This window comes from Lissotriton vulgaris, chromosome 2_1, assembly GCF_964263255.1.
Source record: "Lissotriton vulgaris chromosome 2_1, aLisVul1.2, whole genome shotgun sequence".
NCBI classification, from domain to species: domain Eukaryota; kingdom Metazoa; phylum Chordata; class Amphibia; order Caudata; family Salamandridae; genus Lissotriton; species Lissotriton vulgaris.
The window spans coordinates 1,940,891,731-1,940,916,973 of record NC_141687.1 but is presented as its reverse complement, the minus strand read 5'-3'; the positions used below and the strand labels follow the sequence as shown (position 1 = coordinate 1,940,916,973).

General features: G+C 43.7%; 1 protein-coding gene across 3 annotated transcripts in view; it reads left to right on the top strand.

The window, feature by feature from the left end:
* DET1 (DET1 partner of COP1 E3 ubiquitin ligase) overlaps window positions 1–11,412 on the top strand; it is a 114,179-nt gene extending 102,767 nt beyond the window's left edge. For all 3 annotated transcript variants that reach the window (XM_086958121.1, XM_086958122.1, XM_086958120.1), the window contains exon 5: window positions 10,906–11,412. In XM_086958121.1, coding sequence (XP_086814247.1) covers window positions 10,906–11,095 — 190 coding nt within the window. In that variant the 3' untranslated portion in view covers window positions 11,096–11,412. The remainder of the gene's footprint in view (window positions 1–10,905) is intronic.
* Window positions 11,413–25,243: the final 13,831 nt, after the last annotated feature.

Here is a 25,243-nt window from a genome sequence, read left to right as displayed (position 1 = left end):
ACATTTGTGGAATCCTAAGCCTCGTGTAGTAAGCCAGTCCCGAACTGTGGTGTTCGGAGGAACCGTGGGGCTGAGTTTATTTCTGAGAGTAAAGCCCTTTCTGTATGTGATGGAGGGTTTCTCGGGCAAAAATTCTTTAAGAACAGGATCTCCTGTTAGGAGTTTCCAATGCTTGTTGAAACTCTTTCTGGTGGCTTGGTTCAGTGCGTTAAATTCTGTTATTAGTCTGATTTTCTGACTGGAGGATTCAGGCTCTGTGCGTGTCTTCAAACAATCTGGTCTTGAGGTGATTCTGGCCCTTTGTTCCGCTTTCTTTAGGGATATATATGAGTATCCTCTTTTGCGGAATCTGTCTCTCATGTTAGAAATACAATTTTCAAATTCGGTGGATTCACTGCAATTCCGTTTAGCTCTTAGGTATTCTCCATACGGAATTGAGCGTATCTGATGCTCGGGGTGGGAACTGGACGCATGGAGTATAGAATTGCAGGACGTGGGTTTCCTGAACAACTTGGTGTGTAGTTGGTTGTCTTTGACGTAGAATTCAAGGTCTAGAAATTCCATCTTATTTAAGCTGTGTCGCATAGTAAAGCTAATCTCCCATGTGTTTTTATTCAGATGTTCGAAGAAGGAAAAAAGTAATTCCTCAGTGCCAGACCACAATAAAAAACAGTCATCGATATATCGACCCCAGAAGAGTATGGAGTCGATATATTCTGCTCCTTTGGTACCCCAAATTAGGTCTGCCTCCAATGCCCCCATGAAGAGATTAGCAAAGGAGGGTGAAAATTTTGAGCCCATGGCTACTCCCTTTTTCTGTCGATACCACTTGCGATCAAAGATGAAAAAATTATTCTCTAGGATAATCGACATCATATGTAACAACATGTTGGTATGTGCCCAGAGTGAGGCCGGTCTGTTAGGTAGCAATTTGGTCATGGCTGATAAGCCAAGTTTAGGGTTGATGCTGGTGTATAAAGACACCGCATCCATAGTAACCAATGTCGTGCCTTGTTGCCATTCCATGTCTGACATGATGCTCAGTATATGTTTTGAGTCTTGTATATGTGATGGTAAGTTTTTGACTAAAGGTCCCAGAAAAAGATCCACATACTCTGCAATTCTTTCAGTGGGACCCCCAATTCCCGATACTATCGGTCTGCCCGGAGGAAAAGGTGAATTCTTATGGATCTTAGGCAGTGTGTACAGCCAAGGGAAAGTGGGTCTAAAAACTTTAAGATAAAGGTACTCATTGTCATCCAGAAGACCAGATTGTTTCCAATTTAATAGAAGTCCATTTAGTCGAAGTGTTAAAGGACCCATGGGATTATGAGTAAGTGGTTCATAACATGAGTCATCGTTGAGTTGGCTCTTGATCTCATTGTTGTAGTCGGTCAGATCCATAACCACAACATTGCCCCCTTTGTCTGCCTCCCTGATGATGATGTCAGGATCATTGCTTAAAGTGGATAGTGCTAACCGTTCCCCTTTAGTCAAATTGTCCTTGTATTTGAATTTGGTATTCAGGTTTTTAGTGTTAGTTCTGTTAAGATCTTCAAGAACATGTCTGTGGAAATTGTCAATCACATTGCCCCCTGATAATGTGGGGGTCCATTTAGATTTACATTTCAAACCGCTCGCCATTCCATAGTCAGGTTCAACATCAAGCTCCTCAAGTAATTTTTCCATTTCAAGTGGACTGTCTTCCTTATCTGTTAAAGAAAGAAGCAAGTGTGTTGTCTGTACATCTTTAATAGTCAAAGATACATTGTCAAAAACACTGGGAATGTTTCTAGATTGTCTTTGGGTGTCATGTTGTCCAGCAAAATGTTTCTTTAATTTCAGATTGCGTATGAATCTGAAGATATCAATCTTAGTTTGGCACATATCACCAGTGGCATAAGGATTAAAGTTCAGGCCTCTACTAAGTGAAGAGATCATGTCCGGTGTCAGAGGATGTGAAGAAAGGTTAATGACCTGTACTGTGTCGACTAGTGTGGTTAATTCCTCTGTGTTCCTGATCTCAGTTTCCTGCGATAATCCTCGCTTGCTTCTACGTTTGCCCCTGTGGGTTTTGGGTCTACTACGCCCCTTGATACTTGTGTCCTGTTGCCCTTCCTGACACGTTCCATCTCTAAAAAAAAGGTTGAGCGTGTAGCCTCTGTGTTTGCTAAGATCTCATTTTCAGGTTCACTGAGTCCGGTGGAACTCAGTGAAGTGGTGCTGGAACTGACAGAACTAGTGGTTGCCGATCTACCTGCCTGTGAGCCAGGTTTAGACCTGGGGATCATAGAATCGTATTTACGATCAAAAGTGTAAATTCTTCCATTCTTGTAGTCTGCCTCATCTCTCTTGATCTGTCGCGCTTTTCTATTCTTTATTTCGGCTTGATGTTTGAGTAAAATCTCATCAAGTAGAGTATAGTTCTTAATGGTGGCTTCGGGGTTTATTTAAATCTTTGATCTCCTGTTCTACAATGGAGATTTCTAATTGTAGTTTGGTGGTCTTACGGTCAGCACTCTCAATGAGAATATCCATAAGTGTCATGGAATTCTGGTTGAGGGAATCTTCTCATTTGGTCATGAATTCTGGATCTAGATCGTCATAGGTGGGGAAAGTAAGGGAACGTAGTCCCCTAGGAATTTGTTTGAGTCTTAAGTAAAGTTTCAAGGTGGCTCCATCCCACCAGCGGGAGTTTTCTTGCTTTTTGAGTCTCTCAAGTTTGATGAACTTATCCTTGAGACCCTCTATACGTGCAGGACCTGTCGTGGCCGATGCCTGGTGTGTAGGCATGCCTTTGGCTAGATTCTCAAAGAGATCTGCCGCTGCTTTGTCTCTATCCATGATGGAAAAGACAAAATAGGAAGGTGTATGGGAAAAGAGGTTATAAGGTAACGTGGAGGCACCCGATCTGACAAGACTAAGGATGCCAGCTGTACAGGGTTTTTTTTAGGGATTTCAGATGCTAAGGGCGCTCTGCCTCAATTTCTACGTTACAGAGTATAGTGTAAGTGGGTAAATAAGTAGTGCGTGAAGAGCAGACGGAAAAAAGCCCTTAACCGTCCAAAAAAAAGTCAATGACTTAACAACATGTAAACAGCTGTGCTCTCGCAACTACATTCAGGTGAAGATAAACATAGTCAATGTGACATAAACAGACAAACAAACAGAAGCAGATTCTTGGGTGTTTTGTTCTTTTTGCAAGATGATGATTTAATGTGTCCACACTTGAAGAACGGTCCACAATTAGCCAACACGTGTTTCGTCGTGCTTCGGTGAGTCATCACGACTCTTCAGGGCTGGTAATACAAAATGACGTATGTATAGGTATTCATCTTTAAGTATTACAACTTTTACTATAATGCATTGGTGACAAGGGTGCATCACACATGCAGTTGTAACGTGCGGTATCCTTCACACGATGTGATTGTGGTTTGTGGTAACGCTATTCTGTTTAGGTGCAATCCACTCAAGAGTAGTTGTAGGTATCCTCGGGTGGATGTATGCTTGGTGGGACACGAGGTCGTGACTATAGTTAAGTGTTTATCTTGTGTGACATGCACACGGCGATCCTACACAAAAAAGGTCTTAACGTGAAGAACATGCCATGCGATTGTGACGAACATATGGTGCATTTGGTTTGTGAAAAATGTGGCAATAAATCCCCTATGGGGCGTGTGTAGTGAGTGAAGAGTCTATAGTGCTGGCGGTGCCTAGAAGGAAAGTGAAAAGAATTTCTCTCAGAAGAGGTTAAACTTCATACCTTGTGGCTCAACTCAGTTTAAATGGGTTGAGATCAGTATCTTTCTCGTTGGAATATTCTATTTGCGTGAAATAGAGAGGGGATAGAGAGAAAGAGAAAAGGGCATAAGGAAGGCATAAAAACGGGGAAATGTCAAGGGACATCTGTGTTGTACGAGAAGAGAGAAAATTGAGAATGTTCTTACCACTGCGCGGTCATATTCTTTAATCTAGAGAGTTACTGTTATGGTTCGTCAAGCTTAGTTAGGAGCAAGGAGGTATTCCTGTTTCTATATGTCGCCCAAAAGGTAATAAGGGATTTCGAAGTTCAAGCTATACATAAAAAGAGAAACACACATTTCGTGTGTTGTCAGGGTTAAGATCATGTTTATGGTGTGACTCATTTACATCCTCGTTATAATTGAGGTTACGACTCTGTTAGACAAAACGAGGCATGCAAGTACCTTAATACAGGTGCGTATAGAGCTGTACCGGGAGGGGATCCACCTGCTAGGGCGCTGTAAAAACGGGTGCGTTTCACATTCGCGAAGTTCTGTGTCGAGAGAAATAAATGAGCACAGATTTTTAAAAAAAACCAGAAGAGACAAAGTCACTGCCGGTATAGGTCGATATTCAGTTAGGATTAGCGTGATCGTATAAAACGATCAGACCGTGTAAAACGGATAGTCATTGTGACTATGGGTTCAGAAACTTACCAGGAGTGCGGTATCCCTCCTCTGTTGATTCCCGGTCGCCTTGTTTCGAAAAACGGACACGTGACCGGAAAGGAGGAGGCTCTTTATTCAGGGATTGTTCTCCGGAAAGACAGACTGTATTCCTGTATTGCCAGGCTGCCATGTTTAAGAGGACAGATAGTATAGAAATGTGCATTGTAATAGTATATTACATTGTTTGTAAACGAGTAGCAGTGAGTTGGCGAACAATTGTTTATGTCAAAACAAAAATAGAGTATAAGAGCAGTGCATGAATCATATGACTGCTTGGATATTGGCGAATTGAAATCTTCATGGCTTTTACGGTCGACTTGATCGTTTGGTATTGCGTTATTGTTGATATAGAATTTCAGTCTAACAAACTCTATATGTTTGTCATTACTATATATTGAGTAAGGAGCTCATACGACCGCATGAAACCGTCTCGACAGTGAGCCAATGTGCCTTTGTGAATCTCATTAAAAGAAAATGGCGTGCTAAAGGGTGAGAGTGCCACATCAACCAACCCATTTGTGACTTTGCTCATCATGCTTACAACAACACTTTATCATGTCATGCTTGTGACATTACTTTGATGCCAACATACTTAAGATAGTTAAACTTGTAAAAATAAAGTTCTATACATCTTGTCATAAACATGTGTGTGTGACAGTATACAGTATGTAAGCATTGTCTGTTTACAAAAGCATATAGCTAGATAATGGAAATATCTATACATGATGATGAGATGATCCGTTGTGTGGTGATTTATTGAGATTCAGAGTATATATCTCACTTAATGGATCCCCAGGGGTGACAATCAGTCGCCCAAGAAATATTGTAATTCTGGGTCGTAGTTAAGCCCATGTTCCACGCATTGTAGACGCATGATCCATGTAGCTTCCCTACGTCTGAGTGTAAGTTCTCGGTTACCCCCTCTGATGTTGAGGGGAATCATATCTATCCCAAAAACACGCACTTTGATGTCATCCTCCAAGGGTTGACATTCTGCTACATGTAATGCTACTGGGTATTTGGGATCTCTTCTTTGAATGGCTCTCATGTGTTCTGCTACTCTATCCTTGAGAGCCCTGATGGTGTGCATGTCACACAAGATAAACACTTAACTATAGTCACGACCTCGTGTCCCACCAAGCATACATCCACCCGAGGATACCTACAACTACTCTTGAGTGGATTGCACCTAAACAGAATAGCGTTACCACAAACCACAATCACATCGTGTGAAGGATACCGCACGTTACAACTGCATGTGTGATGCACCCTTGTCACCAATGCATTATAGTAAAAGATGTAATACTTAAAGATGAATACCTATACATACGTCATTTTGTATTACCAGCCCTGAAGAGTCGTGTTGACTCACCGAAGCACGACGAAACACGTGTCGGCTAATTGTGGACTGTTCTTCAAGTGTGGACACATTAAATCATCATCTTGCAAAAAGAACAAAACACCCAAGAATCTGCTTCTGTTTGTTTATCTGTTTATGTCACATTGACTATGTTTATCTTCACCTGAATGTAGTTGCGAGAGCACAGCTGTTTACACGTCCGGGGAAGAGTAGTTCAGGTGTTCAGAAACAACACCACGGCCATGTGGTACTGCAACAAACAGGGCAGGGTGGGGTCGTGGACCCTATGTCAAGAGGCTCTCCAACTCTGGATATGGCTGTGACACCAGGGCATTTCCCTTGTGGTTCAACACCTGGCAGGTTCTCTGAACGCCAGGGCAGACAAACTCAGCCGCAGGTGCATGATGGATCCCGAATGGCGTCTTTACTTGGAGGTGGTGCAAGGTCTCTTTCAACAGTGCAGAGAGCCTTGGTTATATCTACTCGCCAACGAAGAGCACGCGCAATGTCAGCAATTCTGCGAATTGGAATTTCCAGGGTGGCACCCGCTAGGCGACACTTTTCTTCACGAGTGGAGTTGTGGTCTTCTATACGCCTTTCCGCATATACCACTTCTACCCAGAGTGCTGAAGAAGATCAAGCATGACCGGACCCAAGTCATTCCTGTGGCTCCGGATTGGGCACAAAGAGTCTGGTATCCAGAGCTGCTCAACATGGCCATTGATCCTCTGATCCGACTGCCTCTTCGGGAGGATTTTCTGTGGCAACAGCAGGGGGCGGTCCTCCACCCGAACCTGTCCAGCCTCCACATCCTTACGTGTAGATTGAGCGGCAGCAGTTGACATAGTTTGACCTGCCTCCCAAAGTCTGCAATGTTATCTTTGCAGCCAGGCGGCCCTACACTAAGACTGTATACGCCTGCAGATGGAACAAATTTGTGCCATGGTGCACAGCAAAGGCTGTGGATCCCTTTTCTGCCCCTCTTTTTGAGGTTCGCTTGTTCCTCCTTTCTTTGGACCAGCAGGGCTCTGCTCTGGGCACTCTAAACAGCTACCTCTCGGCAATTTCAGCCTTTCTTAGGCTTCCTGATCAGCCTTCTCTGTTCAAGTCCCCGTTGTAAATAGATTCCTTAAGAGCATTACTCATATTTTTCCTCCTGTTCCCTTCGTAATGCCTCAGTGGGACTTGAACTTGGTTTTTACTTACCTTATGTGCGCTCCATTTGAGCCATTACGTAACTGTCCTCTCAGACGTCTCACTCTGAAAACTGCCTTTCTGGTGGCCATCACCTCTGTGCGCAGGGTGAGTGAGCTACAAGCTTTCTTCCTAGCCTCTTTTTCTGGCTATTCATCCCAACAAGGTCGTCCTCCGAACTAGACCTTCCTTTCTTCCCAAGGTGGTTACTTCTTTCCACATTGGCCAAACCATCACTTTGCCCACCTTCTTTCCGCCTCCTTCGAAAGAGGAAGAGAGGCTCCCCCATCTGGAACCAGAACATGTGCTTTCCTTCTAATTTGATTGCACCAAACAATTCCGGGTGGAAGACCAACTCTTTGTTTGTTACGCGGGTGCTAAGAAAGGTCAGGCCATGTACCAACATTCCATTCCAGGTGGGTCGTTCTGTGATTTAAAGCCTGCTATTCTGTGGCAAAGAAGGAGCTTCCGTGGGGCGGCGCCCATTCCACCAGGGCGACAGCAGATACTACTGCTTTGGGACGAGGAGTCCCCCTAAATGACATCTGTCAGGCAGCTACGTGGGCATCGCTGCACACGTTCACCAAACACTACTGCTTGGACAGTCAAGTCCGGAGAGACGACTTCTTTGGTCGTTCTGTTCTCCATTACTTTCTGGGGTGAACTTGGTTCGCAGACCCACCTCCGGGGTTGGTATTCCTGGGGTATCTATTCTAAGGTAATGAATCTATAACTAACTGTTCCTTTCAGATGAACAAGTTACTTACCTTCCGTAGTGATATATCTATAAGAAACATAGGTTAGTTATAGATTCCTTACCCTCCCACCCACCCTCCCCTTTCTGCGAACTGATTTCTAGGGTTAAGGACTTCTTTTCAGGGCCCTAGTTTTGTACACCAGTGGTCAGTGTCTTGCATGGCTCTGCCCTTCTGGCGTGGAAACTCGTGTACAGAACTGATGTCAGCATTTGAGGGCGGGTTTCTATGTAGCTACTGCGACGTCATCCCGGCGATCACGACGCCGTCGACGAACGTGGAGTCGACCAACGTCACCTTCCGTCACGCAGGGGTACTGCTGACAAAATACGTTCCGCATCCTGGGGGTAATTCTAAGGTAAGGAATCTATAACTAACCTATGTTACTTACAGATATATCATTACCGAAGGTAGGTAACTTGTTCGGTTCAGACCTCTCCTTGGGGTCAAAGGTTACAGACAAAGCCTTTTCAATGCAAAGTGCATCTGAAAAATAACTTTAGCTGGGACTGTCACTGGGTAATATGTGTTACGCATATTTTTGGTTTGGTTTAAACCCGTTCAATAGATTTTGTGATATAAGCTTTAAAAAAGTTGTAGCATGGGCTTTATTATTTGCTCCATATAAAATCGTGAATCAAAAAATTACGAATCGGATCAATACGAATCTTGTCAATCAAACTTACATTTTTTCTCAAAAGCGATTGGCTTAGGAAGGTTATTTTTTTGTCCCTACCTTTTTCAAATTAAAACTTTAATTTTCACACTATGGAAGAAGAGTGCGGAGGTGTGGAAATTGCATTAAAAAAATCTAATTGCAATTTCCTTAACCCCTTCGAGGCTATTGACGAGCTGGGCTCGTCATCGCGCTTACCTGTCCTGCGCGGATGACAAGGCCAGCTCGTCACGTAACGCGGTATTTTCGAATTTGCCGCGCACAGCGGGAAAAGCCGCCGCAGCGATGCGGTTAAAAAGCAGCTACCTTATGCCTCTGAAGAAGCACCGTTTTGTGGGAAAAATGGCAGATTTTTTCACCAAACTTTTTTTAAAAATTTTTTTTTTTTAGAAAAATAACAAATGGTGCAGAAACCGCCACTCCAATAGCATGAGACACAGGACATTTACATTGGGGGCTTCCTGGGCTTGGTTGAACATAGTCCAGCAGACAACCCTTGCTGCTCACGTACTCAGTAGGTGAAGCTTCCCTCAGAAGGTCGGTATAGGGCCTTGCTGCAACCAGGCCCTCCAGCCAGCCCCTTCTGCAACACACTTCGGGGCTTGGAAAAAAAGCGTGTTTTAAAACTGAGTTATGGTTCTAGTGAAGACATGCAGAAACACTGAAATGTGTCAGTTATGGTAAGAAACACTTAAAACGCACGCCATAACTAACGTTTCCAGCCATTGTGAGTATACAAAACGTCCATTTTAAAAGGGCACAGAAAAAAAGGATTTGATTCCCAAGAGCAGACAGAACATGGCGGATGAAGTGAATTATGGAGTGTGTTGTGTGTGCTGTAGCTGTATTTAGCCTCTGTGGGGAAAATCTGAGCAATATATACATGATCCTTGGGGGATATTATCCATAGGTCATATAGTGGAGAAATGTGGCTCAATGGTTAGAGCGGCAGACACTGATGCAGAGGTCTGGCCCGGACCAGGGTTCAATTCCCGCCTCAGGCGGGTCTTGGGCTAAATTTACCCGGACCTGACAATTCTCGCCTCTGTGCCTATTCTAATCATGGGTCCCAGGATGCCTGGCCTCACCTTTGGGGGCCCAGGAGTGGGCACTTCACATGGAAAGGCCAGGAGGGGTTCCAGAGCGGTATGTGTACAGCGCCGTGATACCCCTTGGGGTGATTGTGCGCTATATAAGCACTACAACATATATAAGCACTACAACATATACTGATTGTGTGTTAAACCATAAGGGACATAACTGGCAAATTCAATATGTGAGAAATTGGCCTTTTGGTTGGCTATGTGAGCCCTGCTCAAGCAGCAACCATTGCTATCCCTTCAGCAAACAAATGCCTAATTGATTTCCATTTTAGTATTATCCTATTTGTAAGGTGGTATGTAAGCTGCGGGCCCATATGGCGCATAAATCCCATACCAGTACTTGTTCTGTGACATTGTCTGTTTTTCAGTACTTAGTATCCGAAAGGAGATTCGTCATTTAAAGTTTGCCTCCGTCTATATTTTCAGGATGGAAGTGTAAGTTATTCAGGCTGGTCGTTGGAGTTCCGCAACTCGTTGCTGGTTTCCATGATAATTGAGGAATGCAGGTTCAATATATGCAGATATCTCACACAAATTGATTTTTTTCTATTCCGGACACTTTCTCCATTAGTCCATATAGACGAGAGCTGTGCAACCCTGACCTGCTCTTTAATAATAACCCGTATAGGTCAATTAACCAATTGCACCGAAATGTTATCTTTTATGATTTGCGTGTAATTTAAAATCACTTTAACGTACCACGGGGCAGTTTAGCATTACATTTCAGTATCTTAATTAGAAAGCTGAAGAGGTTTGACATTTGTATGTCAGGGCCCACAGACACGCATCAACACTGCAATTTTGCCAAAGATCTCATTTTACAAAGAATACTATTAGTGTAGTCACAACTTGGATGCTTTTGAACTGCAACATGAACCATTGTTCCTCTGCAATGCTGATATCTACTGAAGGTCTAATAAATCCATCACCCGCATTATGAAGACAGCGACCCGTGAGTCCGCCTCCCTGTTTTTTTTCCAACTTTTTCAGGATTCGAATATTTTTATTACATATTGACAGATGAAGCTTCAGTAAAGTATCTTGAAAATTCTAATTTATTTTGCTTTGTCTGGCGCTCAACCAACCGAAGTATGCTGGGAAGAGAAAAAGGAATAACCAACCTGTGGAATTTATCTGAGAAAGCCAAAGTGTAAGCTTCAAAATAGTACAAGGAGCAAGGAGAATTGACATGTATAAAGTCGATATGTAGGGGCTAGAAGCGTTTATTTGCTGCATTCAAAACGTGTTTCAAAATGTAATGACGGATTTTGTAACTTATAGTCATTGAATTTAAAAAAAAATATTATAAATGTTAACGTGACACTTCCTTTGTTCTCTTTTTTGATAGGTTTTATGCCCGGGATTCTGGTCTATTGAAATTTAAGATCCAAGCTGGACTGTTAGGCCGTCCCATCAACCATGCTGTGCGGCGACTAGTCGCATTTACATTTCACCCATTTGAGCCCTTTGCGATATCTGTGCAACGAACTAATGCAGAATATGTTGTCAATTTTCACATGCGTCACAGCTGCACGTAGAATGAAGGAAATCTAAGAATACTTGAATTGGTAAAACACATAGTCTTTTGAAAGGTCAAAAGAGGGCAATCTTGACATTCGAAAACTGGTCTTCTGCATTCCAAGATGAAACCTTTTAGCAGGATTTTAGGATTGGACTGGATAACACACATGCAACAAACAGAAAAGTAACCTTGGTTATAAGATGGCATCGTTGATGATCAGATTATTTTAATTGATCATGTATTTTGAAATACATATTTTTCGTCTGTATATGAAATAATGGGCACATTGTCTGGAATTTCACAATAAAAATATGAGAAATGTGTTTTTTTAAACTTCTTTTTATTTCCTACTTTTTTACTGATTATCGTTTGACGTAATGTATAAATATAAGACTTAATTATGGATCTGACACACCAGGTAACTGTGTTCTTGAGACAATCTAAATTTCAAGCCTTTGTTGTGATGCATCTCAGAAATGTATGCACGATCCTTGCATGATGTCTTCCCGAGGTCACTGGTGAGTACTTGCCCTACAAGAATCCTGTAATAAAATTACTATTTTAGCCATTACGAACAACTTTAGCAGTATGACATAGTTCACTAGAAGAAAGTACAAAAGTTACAAAATATGGTTTAAGGTGACTACTTTTGCCTATATTGCAGCAGAAACCTTCTGCAGTAAGTGAATACAACGAGCGATCTGACCCATCTAGTAATACGTCTATAAAATATCATTCTCTACTTGAAGCTCCTCGAATAAAGAGACACTACCCCTTGGAAAAGCTGCTCATGTTGAGAAAAACATTGGTTATAAAGTTTTTTTTTTTTTTTTAATAACTGGGGTTGGGAGTCTTCATCAAGAGTCCTGTCACCAATACCGCGATTGCTTGAATACTCCTAGCCTTTTCTAATTTTGTTTTTTAATCATTTGAACGTTTTGTTTCAAAGGCCAGAGATCAAGCAAGGTTAACTGGCAAAAAATATACAATCAATTTTACAGGGGTATCGTTGATAATAATGCATACAGCTGTCTACACTGTAACGGAATATTTTAGTTTAATCATTCTTTTAAAATGTATTGTGGATGAATTGAAAGTACATCTCACCGTGAGCGATACATTTGCTGTTCCAAACCATTACTCTTTGAAGATGCAAAGAATCATTGACACCCCCTTCCCCCCCCCCCCTCACCACCATCCAGTCATCTCCCTCTGATGCATACTTCTAACCGCAGATTCTTCACTTTAAAGTATTGCTCAGATGGCAAAATGGAACCAGTGAATTATGTAGCCTGGCTTCTGCAAGCCCATGGGTGGCATCCTACCGCTCTGCAGTGGCGCCATACCTCCCCAGAAGTGAGAGTAAAGGAAGTGACAGAGTGGAGCAGCATATAAGAGTCATCCATTTGGGCTGGCTATTCCTTTTTTTGTTTCCCGACCCGGATCATAAGCTGCCCTTTCGACGTTGTCAATTTTTCGACGACTCCAAAACTTGCCACTAAAATATTGTTTCTTCTTCCTTTTACTTTTTCAGTTTTGTGGCCTTTGGTCTAAAGATGCAGGGTTTAGTTTCATGTTTTAGGTCTAGTTGAATTATTTTATAAACTATAGAGAATCAGGAAATATCAAACTCATATTTGATATTTTGGCTGTATTTGATTCTTTCACAGATAGGTAAAATGGCTGGTTTCATAAAAATCTTTCCCCCCCTCACCACCATCCAGTCATCTCATCAATCAGACCTGCTACATTGGCTTACATTGAATGCCCTCTGATGCATACTTCTAACCGCAGATTCTTCACTTTAAAGTATTGCTCAGATGACAAAATGGAACCAGTGAATTATGTAGCCTGGCTTCTGCAAGCCCATGGGTGGCGTCCTACGGCTCTGCAGTGGCCCCATACCTCCCCAGAAGTGAGAGTAAAGGAAGTGACAGAGTGGAGCAGCATCAACTCGACACAACTCGACACAATCACCCTCCTCCGCTCCTACGACTCAGCTCCCCATAGCAACACACCCGACACTCTCACTGCCATTCCTACGATTCACTCCAATCCCCTTAGACCCCCCACACTGAACAACAGAATCGCTATCCATAGTAACCTGAGTAAAGTCCCCCTCGCTCTAGAACTCCCTTCCACCCTCGACACACACCGTCTCAAATGCACTCTCCTCAACTGCAGATCATCCGCTAGACACTCCTCCGCTATCGCCGATCTCATCCTAAAATTGGATCTTGACTTAATCATCATGACTGAAACATGGCTAACAGAATCTTCTACACCCATAATGGACATTCTGGTTCCCCCCAACTACCACATCACTAGACTTGACAGGTCTGGCAATAAAAAAGGTGGCGGAATCGCATGTATATACAGGAGCAACCTCTCTGTCTTGAAAGTAACTTCCCCTTCCCTACCCTCCCCAACCTCCTGTGAATACATCTGCCTCGATATTATCAGTGAGGGCAAACCGATCTGCACTCTTCACGGCGTTTACCACCCACCCGGCGACAATCTTACCTTCTCCCAACAAATCATGGATATGATCTCAACCAACTCTGGGCGACAACTCACACAAATATACCTTGGTGACTTCAACCTCCACTGGAACGATCATAATGATGCGGTGGTAAAAGGTCTGAAGAATTTCCTTAACGCCCTTGACCTTACTCAAATTTGCAACAGTCCAACACACGAGAAAGGCTCTATCCTCGACCTTATCATCTCCAAAGAGGCCTCTATCCAACTCGAATCTATTCAACCCTGTGCTGGTCGGACCATCATATTATCACGTTCTTCATCAATGAAAAAGTTAAATTTAACCCTGTTCAATCCGCCAGGCCCAAAGCCTGGAAAAGAGACATGAAAAAACTAAACTCAAACTCTCTGCCCCCCAACAGCTGCAACCTACTACTTCCTCCTGCTGGCGTTAAGGACGTCCAATCCTTGACTGATCACTATCTTAACACTATGACCTCAATAATTAATGAAGTCGCACCCTTGCAGCTAAAAAAAGCCTCCGCAAAAATCTCCAATCCCTGGTACGACGGGAGTCTCAATAACGATAGACGCGCCATGCGAATGGCAGAGCGCACCTGAAGATCAGCTTCCTCTGCACTGAACCTAAAAACCCTGAAGAAAAAGAGAAATGCCTACTTCAGGAAAATAAAACGATCAAAATCAGACTTCTTCAGCCGTCAGCTCGACCAAGCCAAAAATCGTCCGAGAAAGCTGTTTGAGCTTATCCGAACACAATCCAAAGAACAACCCCAACCTCTCAACACTAGGTGCGAAGCTCCCTCCTGCGAAGACTTCGCCTCTTTCTTTAACCAAAAAACTGACGACATAAAGAATGATCTCCTCATGGACGCAAGCCTCTATCTCAAACCCCACTGCATAGCACCCACTAAACCAAAAAACAACGCCACCTGGTCAACCTTTGTCACCTACACGGAAGAAGAAAATGGCAGACTGCTCAGCACTCTGAAACCATCCAATCACCTCACGGACCCCCTTCCTGCTAACGCTGTCAAAGTCCTTACCCCGTCGCTCCTTCCACTCTGGACCAAAATCATTAACAGCTCACTTCAACAAGGGACCATTCCCGACTCCCTCAAAGTTGGACAAGTCACACCCTTGCTAAAGAAACCTACAGACGACCCCTCTGACCTAAACAACTACCGTCCCATTACCAACATTCCGACTCTTGCCAAACTGCTGGAAAAATGCGCACAAATACAATTGACTAAACACATTACTCCAGTTTAATCTCCTCAACTTTCATCAATCAGGCTTCCGAGCAAATCACAGTACTGAAACTGCTATGACTCACTTAATCGACGACGCCCTCCAAATCCTAGATCATAACGATACCTGCCTCCTCATCCTCCTTGATCTCTCCTCCGCATTTGACACCGTCAAACATGAGAACTTACTCGAACTATTAAACACAAGAATGGGCCTATCTGGAACTGTGCTCAAATGGTTCACGTCCTTTCTGCATAACAGGTCGCAGAAATTCAAGAGCAACAACTTGATGTCCGCGCCAAGACCGGTATCGCTAGGCGTACCACAAGGATCCTCCCTATCCCCAACTTTGTTCAACCTAGTTATGGAACCTCTCACCACCTTGCTGCAAGAATCCAATGTACACTTCCACATGTATGCTGATGACACCCAACTTTATCTCAAACTACAATCACCCAAAGACATCACGCTCTTGAACTCAACGATCAGAAGCACCCAATCCTGGCTGGCCGCTTATCATCTCAAACTCAATGCCCTTAAAACAGAGTTCCTTCTGATCTCACCTCCCGCGAAGATCACTACCGCACAAATGTGGCTTAAACACCTAACGGCACTCAATGTTCAACCCACCATCGTGGACTCAGCGAAATGTTTGGGCATAACACTTGACACCAATCTCAGCATGCAGGAACACATCAACAAAGCAACTAAGGGAGCGAACTACCATATCAACACCGTTAAAAAACTTAAACCTTTCCTTCCAGCCAAAGACTTCCAAACTGCGGTACAATCACTAGTCATACCTCGAATTGAATACGGCAGCACCGCCCTCTGCGGTCTCCCCCTAGCTACTACGGCACCCATAAGAGCCTCTCTAAACGCCGCAGCGAGACTTGTCACTGGATCAAAAAAACACTCACAAATTTCCCCTGACTTCAAATCACTGAACTGGCTGCCGTTTCAAGCCAGAATACACCTGAAAATCGCTTGTTTGACGCACAAGGCTGTCCACCTGAGCTCACCTAGATACCTCGCTCAGAAGCTGACGATTTCTGGAGGCTCCAGAAACACTAGAGGCACAAACAATCTTTTGCTAAAGCCTAAAAGATTCTGCACGGAAAAAACCTATAAACGCTCTTTCTCAGGATTGGCTCCCAGGATTTGGAACTCACTCCCCCCCTGAAACCAGGCTCATCCCCTCTATCATACTTTTCAAGAAAGAAGTAAAAGCGATCCTCATGGCTAAATACACTTGAACCATTACTGGGGATCAACTTCAAAGACTCGATACTCATCTGTACTACTTGTTCGAACCCTTTGCATTTTTATTTGACTTTAAAATTGACTTACTTGATTGTTTGTTATCACTTCACTGTACTTTTAACACGATTGATGTATCTGTGTATATATGCTCCCCTCCTCTGTAAAGCGCTCTGATATCTGCGAAGATCTTGTTCGCGCTATATAAAACTTTCAAATTAAATAAAATAAATAAAATATAAGCGTCATCCATTTGGGCTGGCTATTCCTTTTTTTGTTTTCCGACCCGGATCATAAGCTGCCCTTTCGACGTTGTCAATTTTTCGACGACTCCAAAACTTGCCCACAGTATGCTAAGGAACACTGTCCCAACCAAAAATGACACGATGAAAACTAAACCGCGACTACAGAGAACTGATGTCGCTCATAGACTTGCACAAAAAGTGTCTTTGGTGTCTGGCTCTGGACACAGCTCTCAGTTGTGTGATAAATGGGTCCGAAGGCAGTTTAAAACCAGGAGACAAAGTTGTAAATCTCCAAACACAATGTTTGCAAAGCTTCCATTCCAAGTTATATGCCTGGTCGTTTTGCCATTCCTGCAATCACTGGTCTTTCTGCTCCATGTAACCCATTAAGTTTGAGCAAATGGCAGCAAAATGGGACTGAACTCTATCCTACCACTCTGACTCCAAATAGGAGCCACAAGGGCGTCCATATGCAAGTCTTTTTCCACCATAGTAACCAGTCACAGACCAGCTTCCTCAGTTGATCGCATTGGGCCCAACTTTCCCCGACCACATGAAACCCAGCAGCAGATGACCACCTTTGAAAGGCTGTGCTGCAAATATTCATCAAGCATCCAGCACCCGCTAGTACACCTCCAGATTGGTTTCCACTGGCATCCCCCTCCTTGGTGCCATCGATCCCCTTTCCACCCATTACTGGACCTGTACTGACTCCAGTGCAGTGTTACACTCCATGCCTGTGATCCATATCAGTTCCTGCTGCCCAACAATACTGGTGATTGTGGATCATCCAGTGCTGATGACCACTTTGGATCCCAAAGAACATCTGCTCAAGCTCGACTGATGTTAGGCCATGAAATTGGAGAAGCACAACCTATTGTCCTGCACCCTGATTCTAGCTCTGCTCTTCTACCGTGTGACGGCGATCAGCAGAGGCTCTATTATCTTTTTAGTTTATACTCTGATATTGTTCCAGAACAGGTTGCACCCCGGGGTATAGACTATGGCCAGGGTGATGGCTATCTCCCACTATTTATGCCTTATACTTTGATTTACCAAACAACAGTGAGCTTGATACCTTCTGAGACAGAGACTCGCCACATGGGCTATCAACAGAATAAAGTGCCTCATGTGCAGTGGTGGAGAATTACAACTTCTCTCCATTGAAACTAAGCCGGCAGGTGGCCAGACGTCATGGTCCGGGACCTGCTAATTTGAACTTTCTCACCAAGCACGTTAAGAGAGTCTTATTGTATAGGCCTCCACCAGAAAGGTGAACACTATCTCATTTCCAACCAATCTCTCCTGGATCGGGAATCCAAAAGAATTGGTGTCTTTGGCATAGATATATTTTCCTCTCTGTAGGGAAGTGCCTTTTTTGACATGGTCAACCCCACTTTTTGCCAGGTACATGTTGTGAATTCAACTGAAAGTGCACTGGGTTCCTGCTAACCAGGACTTCAGTGCCAGGGCTATTTCCTAAAACTATACAATTGTCCCATATTTGGCAATCCCTTTAGTACCCTTTGTAAGTTCCTAATAAATGGTACCCTGGTACCTAAGGCCCGAGGTACTAAAGAGGGTCCTTAAGGGCTGCACCACAAATTGTTTCACCCTAAGGGACCCCTCACCTAGCACATGCCATTCCTGGTTGCGTGTCTTGGTGCAGACAAAATTGAAGGCGCATGTCACTTACCCCTATGTTCCATGTCCCCTACCACTGCAAATGATATTTGTAAGCCACACCTACAGCAGGCCTGAGAGCTCTTAGGCAGGGTGCTTGATATTATATGTGAGGGCATACCTGCATGAGCCGATCTGCCCCTGTGCTGGTCAGTTTGATTATTGCCAGTGCAACTGAACAGGGAAGCCATTTTAAAACATGCTGGGCGCTGGTTAAAAAAAGACTTACCCAGCTACATGATGGCGTCACAGTAAATAGGTATTTTTGATATCAAACATTTTGGTCCCTATTATGATGTCCTAGATTTCACTTTACAATGCTGGCGTTCCAAAGTAAAACCGGCTGTTCATTACAGCTTGATTCTGGTGGGCCCAAGGAGTCCGTCGGCCAGTCGAAGGCCTCACCGTAATCCCTAAGGACAGTGTTTTCGCCTTCGGGATTACAATGTCTGTTTTTGACAGGCTTTCCATGTCGGGCTTTCCGGCCCTGGTGCCAGTGCTCTACCTAAACCTGATACATGGAAATTGGCAATGATACAGCACTTCCTCCCAGGTTGGCAATTCATTACGTCTGAAAGATGGTGTAGGAAAGTGCTTTTTTTGTATGGACACCTCCCGCCCCCCCCATTCAAAAACACACTTTTTGCTCCAGTGCCGATGGTAATGACTGAAAGTTCACTGGATCCTGCTGTCCAAGCCCCAGTGCAGTGCTCTACCTAAAACTGATACATGTAAATTGGCAACCCCAATTGGCCAGGACTTTAACCCCCTTTTAAGTCCTTAGTATATGGTACCAGTGGCACCCATTGCATGGGTACTATAGAGGTCACCAGGGCCTGAATCACTGTTTGTGCTACCCTGAGTGACCCAAGTATACAGATGACAGCAGTCCTGCCATTGCAGAATGGAGGAGCAGTGCAAACTGCTCAAACTCGACTTTGCTCTCGCCAGGCGTGGCAAAGTCAATGAACTATTGTTAAATACACAAGTTTCCCCTAAGGAAGGTCTCCTGAGCCCAGGAAGCAGGGTGCATTATATTAAAGGTAATGATATATAAGTGCAAGCTTGTATGTCCTTAAAGTAGCGAGTGTCCATAGAATAACATGGACTGGCACCCGGGCAAACTCGATGTTGCCAGGTCTATTATGATACCGACGAAATAGGTCCTGTGTGGTATCAAACAGCTAGCTTCATCAACCCTGACACGATTCTCATGCAGTGGACAATGTGTCATGCACCCAGGTTGCTACTTTAGAGATTTCCCACTTGGTTGCCCCAGGCTATGCTATGCTCTGGCTGCCAGTCCACAGTTGCTCCCACAAACACCGTAAATTGACCCCCCCCGCCAGTAGATGAGAACTCTCCCAGGAGTCAAACAATGGCCCTCCCTCCCTGGAAAGATGGCTAATGAAGTGGTGCATCAAGGCAGTGCACTTCAAAGCCTTCACCGTCTGTGATATGCAGTCAGGCTGCATATCAAAGGAGGAACCAGCCCTCCATCTGAACCCGGGCAAGCGGTAAAGTTAAGTATTCAACAGGTGTACACCCTCAGAAATCTAGCTACACCTCTGCGATGGGCTGCCTGGTCTGTACAGCTAAAGAAGCTTTCTGTCATTTTTAAAAGTGGCAGAATAGAGGGTTCTTGGAAGAAAAGGTGACACACCCCTCCGGATGTGGTCACCTCAGGGGCAGATTATCCGCTGGGGCTAGTAGCCCATTGGCCACTTGCACACACACCCATAAGGCCCCTAAATCTAGGATCGAGGTCACCCCTCATCTGACTTGCACCAGAGGACACAAAAGAGACCATAGTCTGTGACAACAGGAGCTGCACAAACCAAAATTGGTGATACCCTGTACCTGTGGCAGCCTTCTGGAACTGCATGACTGAGACTTGTCCTGGACCAAAGACTGGTTCGTCCAGACAGAGGGACCCCTTTGAGAGCCAAAGGCAACTCCAGACTCCTTTGGACTAGAGGCACTTGTCCCCTGCACATTGCAGGTCAAAACAATGCACTAGAACCAAGGAATGGTTGGTCATCAGGCCCCCCGAGAGATCGTCCAAAACTAGATGGTCCAGTACATTTTGGAAAACATAGTCATGACCTCCAGCAAGTTTCAGGCAGCGACTATTTACCGCCAGATCTTAAAATAGCTTTTTGCTGGCTGCCTAGACTGATTTGTGGCCAGTCCAGCAACCACCACCTTTGCTCAAAGCTGCAACTTGAGGGAACTTAGTAACACCTTCAGCCGACACAGACAGTGGCCTCGTTGTCCCCTTTTTTCACCCTTTTCCTCACCAGCCCCATGCAAGCAGTAACACCAGCTCCCCCACGGCTCCCACTTCAGCAGCACGGACAGCCTGGACAGCTCTGCACCCAGGCCTCCCGAGCTAGGTAAAATCAAACTGACTGACATAGCATGGTCCTGGGACTCGCATCACCTTAACCCTCTTTATGTTCTATGCAATTCAACCTGTAAGTGACTGATTGTCTTTAGTGCTGTTTCCCATAGACCGCAGTGCTAAAGCTTTTCAGTGTTGATTTGCACTGATTTATTATTGCTTCTAAAATTGACCGCCATGCTAAAGTTTTGCAAATTTAAATTTGTACTAATTCATTATTGCTTCTAAAATCCATAACTCCAGTTGTGCTTATCCAAGTTACTTCGTTCTGATGTCTAAAGCTATATAAAAGTCTGCTGTATTTTTATAAATTGGTGTTGGATTTCTTTCGAGTCGTATCAATTACTTCTCATCCATGTTGTTACTCTGAAATACATAACACATGTTCCTCTAGTAAAGCTTGACTGCTCTTTTCCACACTACGAGGACTGAGCTAAGAATTTATTATTATAAATCCAAAGAACATCTTTAGGATATTGTAAGAGTATTGAAGCCTAACCAGGATCACTACATAATACTTAGGCTGTGGGGTTTTAGGTTTAAACCTATAATAACTGATAAAACCCCACTGAAAGAAAAATAGCCCTCACCGGGGAAAACATATAAACACTGAAAAAACACCTGGACAACCACAAACTAAATGCCATTCAAAGAAAGGAAAAAGAGAATGAAAGTCATTTTTTTCTTCCTGAAGGGGTCAATATAATGTAACTTTGTTATACAAGTAGAAGTAAGAAAGACTGGCTAACATTATTCTGCTTGAGTTTTGTTCTTTAGGGATGCCACTAAAATATTGTTTCTTCCTTTTACTTTTTCAGTTTTGTGGCCTTTGGTCTAAAGAAGCAGGGTTCAGTTTCATGTTTTAGGTCTAGTTGAATTATTTTATAAACTATAGAGAATCAGGAAATATCAAACTCATATTTGATATTTTGGCTCTATTTGATTCTTTCACAGATAGGTAAAATGGCTGGTTTCATAAAAATCTTTCCTAATATGTGTCATCACATTTACCCACAGAGAATGGGTAAAATCCCTTAATACATCAGACCATAGTTTCTAGTGGGTCAGAATTGATAGTAGGTGATTCGCCAACACCTCAGGCTTTAAACATTCAATGCAAGGTAAAGAGGTAAAGTGACAAGTATATATATCACCAAGCATCTGGGATAGTGGTGAAAACATGACACCAGACTTTTGGAAAACATGGAACGCAGCGTCACTTGTAATGCTCTACAAAAAGGTTCCTTCCTAGTTCAACAAAGATTGAAGTGATATTGTTTGTATTTGCAGCTACTTTTATAGAAAAGTTGTGTGATGACCTGTCAAAATTGATACCCGAGCTGAAGTGATTCCCTGTAGTAGATCCTTGCCACTTGTTAGATGGTATGCTGAAAGCATCTTTACAATGTTAAGAGTTAATGAGGGATGCTATTGACGTTTTAGTCCATTCTGGTGCACTGGTTTCTAATGCACAGGAACTAAAACACAACTATTTATCATGTTGTTCTTTATGTGGCATCAAAGAAAGAGTCATCCCAACTGTGTCCTTTAGCTGATGGTTCTCAGCCTAATGGGCTAAGAATGCTGAGAGGGCCTTTCCACAGAAGTTTACATGGGAAGGAAAGAGCGAGCGCACATGACCCAAAAACTCACTGAAGAAGTATTGTATGGTGTACTACAATAAGATTAATTTTCAAAAATCTATTTGGACCTCTTATACACTATAAGTACACTGTCTATATACCATGTTCTTTCAGTGCAGAAAGCAAGCAATAATAAAAGCAAAACGTTCCATAAACACCGGAAAAACACTTTTCCTGTTTTTAGTGGCGTGAAAATGTGTACCCACTGATAACAACTGTTTTTTAAGATATTGAAAACACTGAAAAAACCCCACCAGAATTTACCAAAAATAGAAACTGAAAACAGGAAAGCCTAATAATACTCCACCTTCCAACGTGGGTGTTACAGCTGTGGGATCCTGAACTTCTGTTTCGCAGCATCACTTGGTTATAAGTGATTTTTTCACAAAAAATACACTATTGACTCAAGACTCAAAACTAATTTTTTATAAAATTGTTTTAATTTTTGCAAAATTGGAATTTCAGGGCCCTGTGTACATCCCCCATTTCCATATTATAACAAAAAGTTTTAAAAAGGTCCCAACTTTCAGGTAAAGGGTTAGGGACAATCCCTCTGCTCCGTTGACAAAGAGAAACTAGAGAGGGAGAGAGATCCCTAGGAGGAAGACTTTGAAGAAGGTGAGGATGGTGCTCTAGCCCAGATTGAAGAGGATGGGATAGAAAGTGAAGACAACACTCTCCACCCTTTCCCAGACCCCCTCCACCAATGGTAGATGGTAGTAAGCCTTAAGGAAGAGCTTGATCTCCTCTCACCAGAGGAAAACCAGATTGAACTTGAGAAAAGGAGTCTAGCCCTTGAAGAAGGAAGGTGCAAGATGGGTTTGAATCCTGCAGATAATGGTAGCATCAACTTTAATAGGTGTAAGAGAGGAATTCTTCGGCCCTAAGATCCCCAAAGGAATTGTCCCCCAAGTTTAGTGATGGTGACAAGTGGTTTGCAGCCTTTGCAAGGGCTTGCAAAATGAGAAGGATAGGCCCACTAGTTTTGGAGCTCTCTACTGTGAGAGTAATTCTCAGTGAAGGGTAGAGATAGACTTCTGGCCCCTAAGGAGAATGTGGCTGAGTCCTGTCAGCTTATGAAGGAGCTCTTGATAAAAGGATTTGGTTTCACCACAAAAGAATACAGAGTGAAGTTTAGGGACACCTATGAAGTTCAAAACCAGACATGAATGGACTTTGTGGACTCTTCAGTCTAAGCACTATACGGCTAGATAAAAGGCAATGGGGTGGACACTCACAATGGATTATATAATTTAATTATTGTTAGAAATTGGGGGTATCTAGTTGGCAGAGGTAGGTACCTTTTGTCCAAGTTGGGACCTCTCTTCCTGGTCGGTGTAAGGGGGAATACACTTCTAAAATAACCCCCCGCCCCCCTTGGTAGCTTGACAAGAGCAGACAGGCTTATCTCAGATGCAGTGTGTAAAGCATTAGTGAACACATACAGTAATACAGTGAAAACACTACAAATGGGCACCACACCAGTTAAAAAAATAAGTAATTTTTAAACCAAGACCAAAGCAACAAAAATCCACAAAACAGTGCTAAGATATGATTCTTCAAAGGAAGAAACAGTTCAGTTCCAAGAAAATGGGAGATGCGACACTTATACACAAAGTACCTTGGATACGTCGAAGAATACAAGCAGAAAGGGTAGCAGGGAAGGTGATGCATCAGTTCCTTACACTCAGGGAAGGTGATGCATTGGTTCCTTGCTCTGGGGAGGTGATGCATCGGTTCTTTACTGCTGTGCAGGGGAGGTGATGTATTGGTTCCTTACCGGAGAGGAGGTGATGCCTTCGATTCTTACTGCATGGGGAGGTGATGCATCGGTTTCTTACTGCGTCGCCCAGTGATGTGACAGACTTGAGGCTTCGGTGTAATGAGTGACTATCTTCCTCAAACATGGGACACAGCAAACATCAAAGTGATTCTCCTTTTCTTGGCAGAAAGTAGCCACTGCAGGTCAACCTCAGACAGCAAACAACACAGGGACAGTATTCCTCCTCAGATTCTCCAGCTCTTCGGCAAAATTTCCTCTTGATTCCCAAAAGTGTTCCAACGTCTTGGGGTTTTAGGTGTAATATTTATACCCCAAAATGTCTTTGTCTCTTTGTGGTAAAGGTCTCTGAACCCAGTCCAAAGCAGTTCTGCCCTCACTAGTGCAGCAGGACCACAGAGGGAGGAGACCGCATTATGCAAAAGGAGACACAGCCTATTCAGGTGTAATCACAACTCCTCCACTACTCTAAATGCAGACCAGGCCTTTTCAGGCCTGTGATGAGTCACCCAGGCAAGGCAGGGCACACCTCAACCCCCACCCCTCACCCAATGACTGTCTAGAGTGAATGCACATCTCAGCTCCTGTCACCTACTCACCAGACAGTGAATTCACAAATAGCCAGAGGCACACAGAATGGTGAAGTTAGAAAATGCTCACTTTCTAAAAGTATTTAACAACAAGGGGTGGTGATGGACAGAGTCTCTGAATTAAGCAGAATACTCTCACCCAGTCAAGAGATCAGGGCTAGATCCAACACTGTTTTTTTGCTCACTGCACCATCCCAGCTCAGAACCTGGCTATATGCAAATTAGTCTGTTCCTGTCCCAGTGCATGATGGGAACAGGGCAAACCAAACTACCAAGCCAATTCTTACACTGGCAAGGAAACAAGCTTCCGGGGACCGGTTTCTGGCATTTCAGCCGTCGTCGGCCCGGCTTGCTTGAATCCTGATGGTGCAATGAGCAAGGGACTCACATCTGAGTATACCCTTCCACGCTTAGGGTGGACAAAATATTTAACAACAAGGGGTGGTGATGGACAGAGTCTCTGAATTAAGCAGAATACTCTCACCCAGTCAAGAGATCAGGGCTAGATCCAACACCGTTTTTTTAGCTCAATGCACCATCCCAGCTCAGAACCTGGCTATATGCAAATTAGTCTGTTCCTGTCCCAGTGCATGATGGGAACAGGGCAAACCAAACTACCAAGCCAATTCTTACACTGGGAAGGAAACAAGCTTCCGGGGACCGGTTTCTGGCATTTCAACCGTCGTCGGCCCGGCTTGCTTGAATCCTGATGGTGCAATGAGCAAGGGACTCACATCTGAGTATACCCTTCCACGCTTAGGGTGGACAAAATATTTAACAACAAGGGGTGGTGATGGACAGAGTCTCTG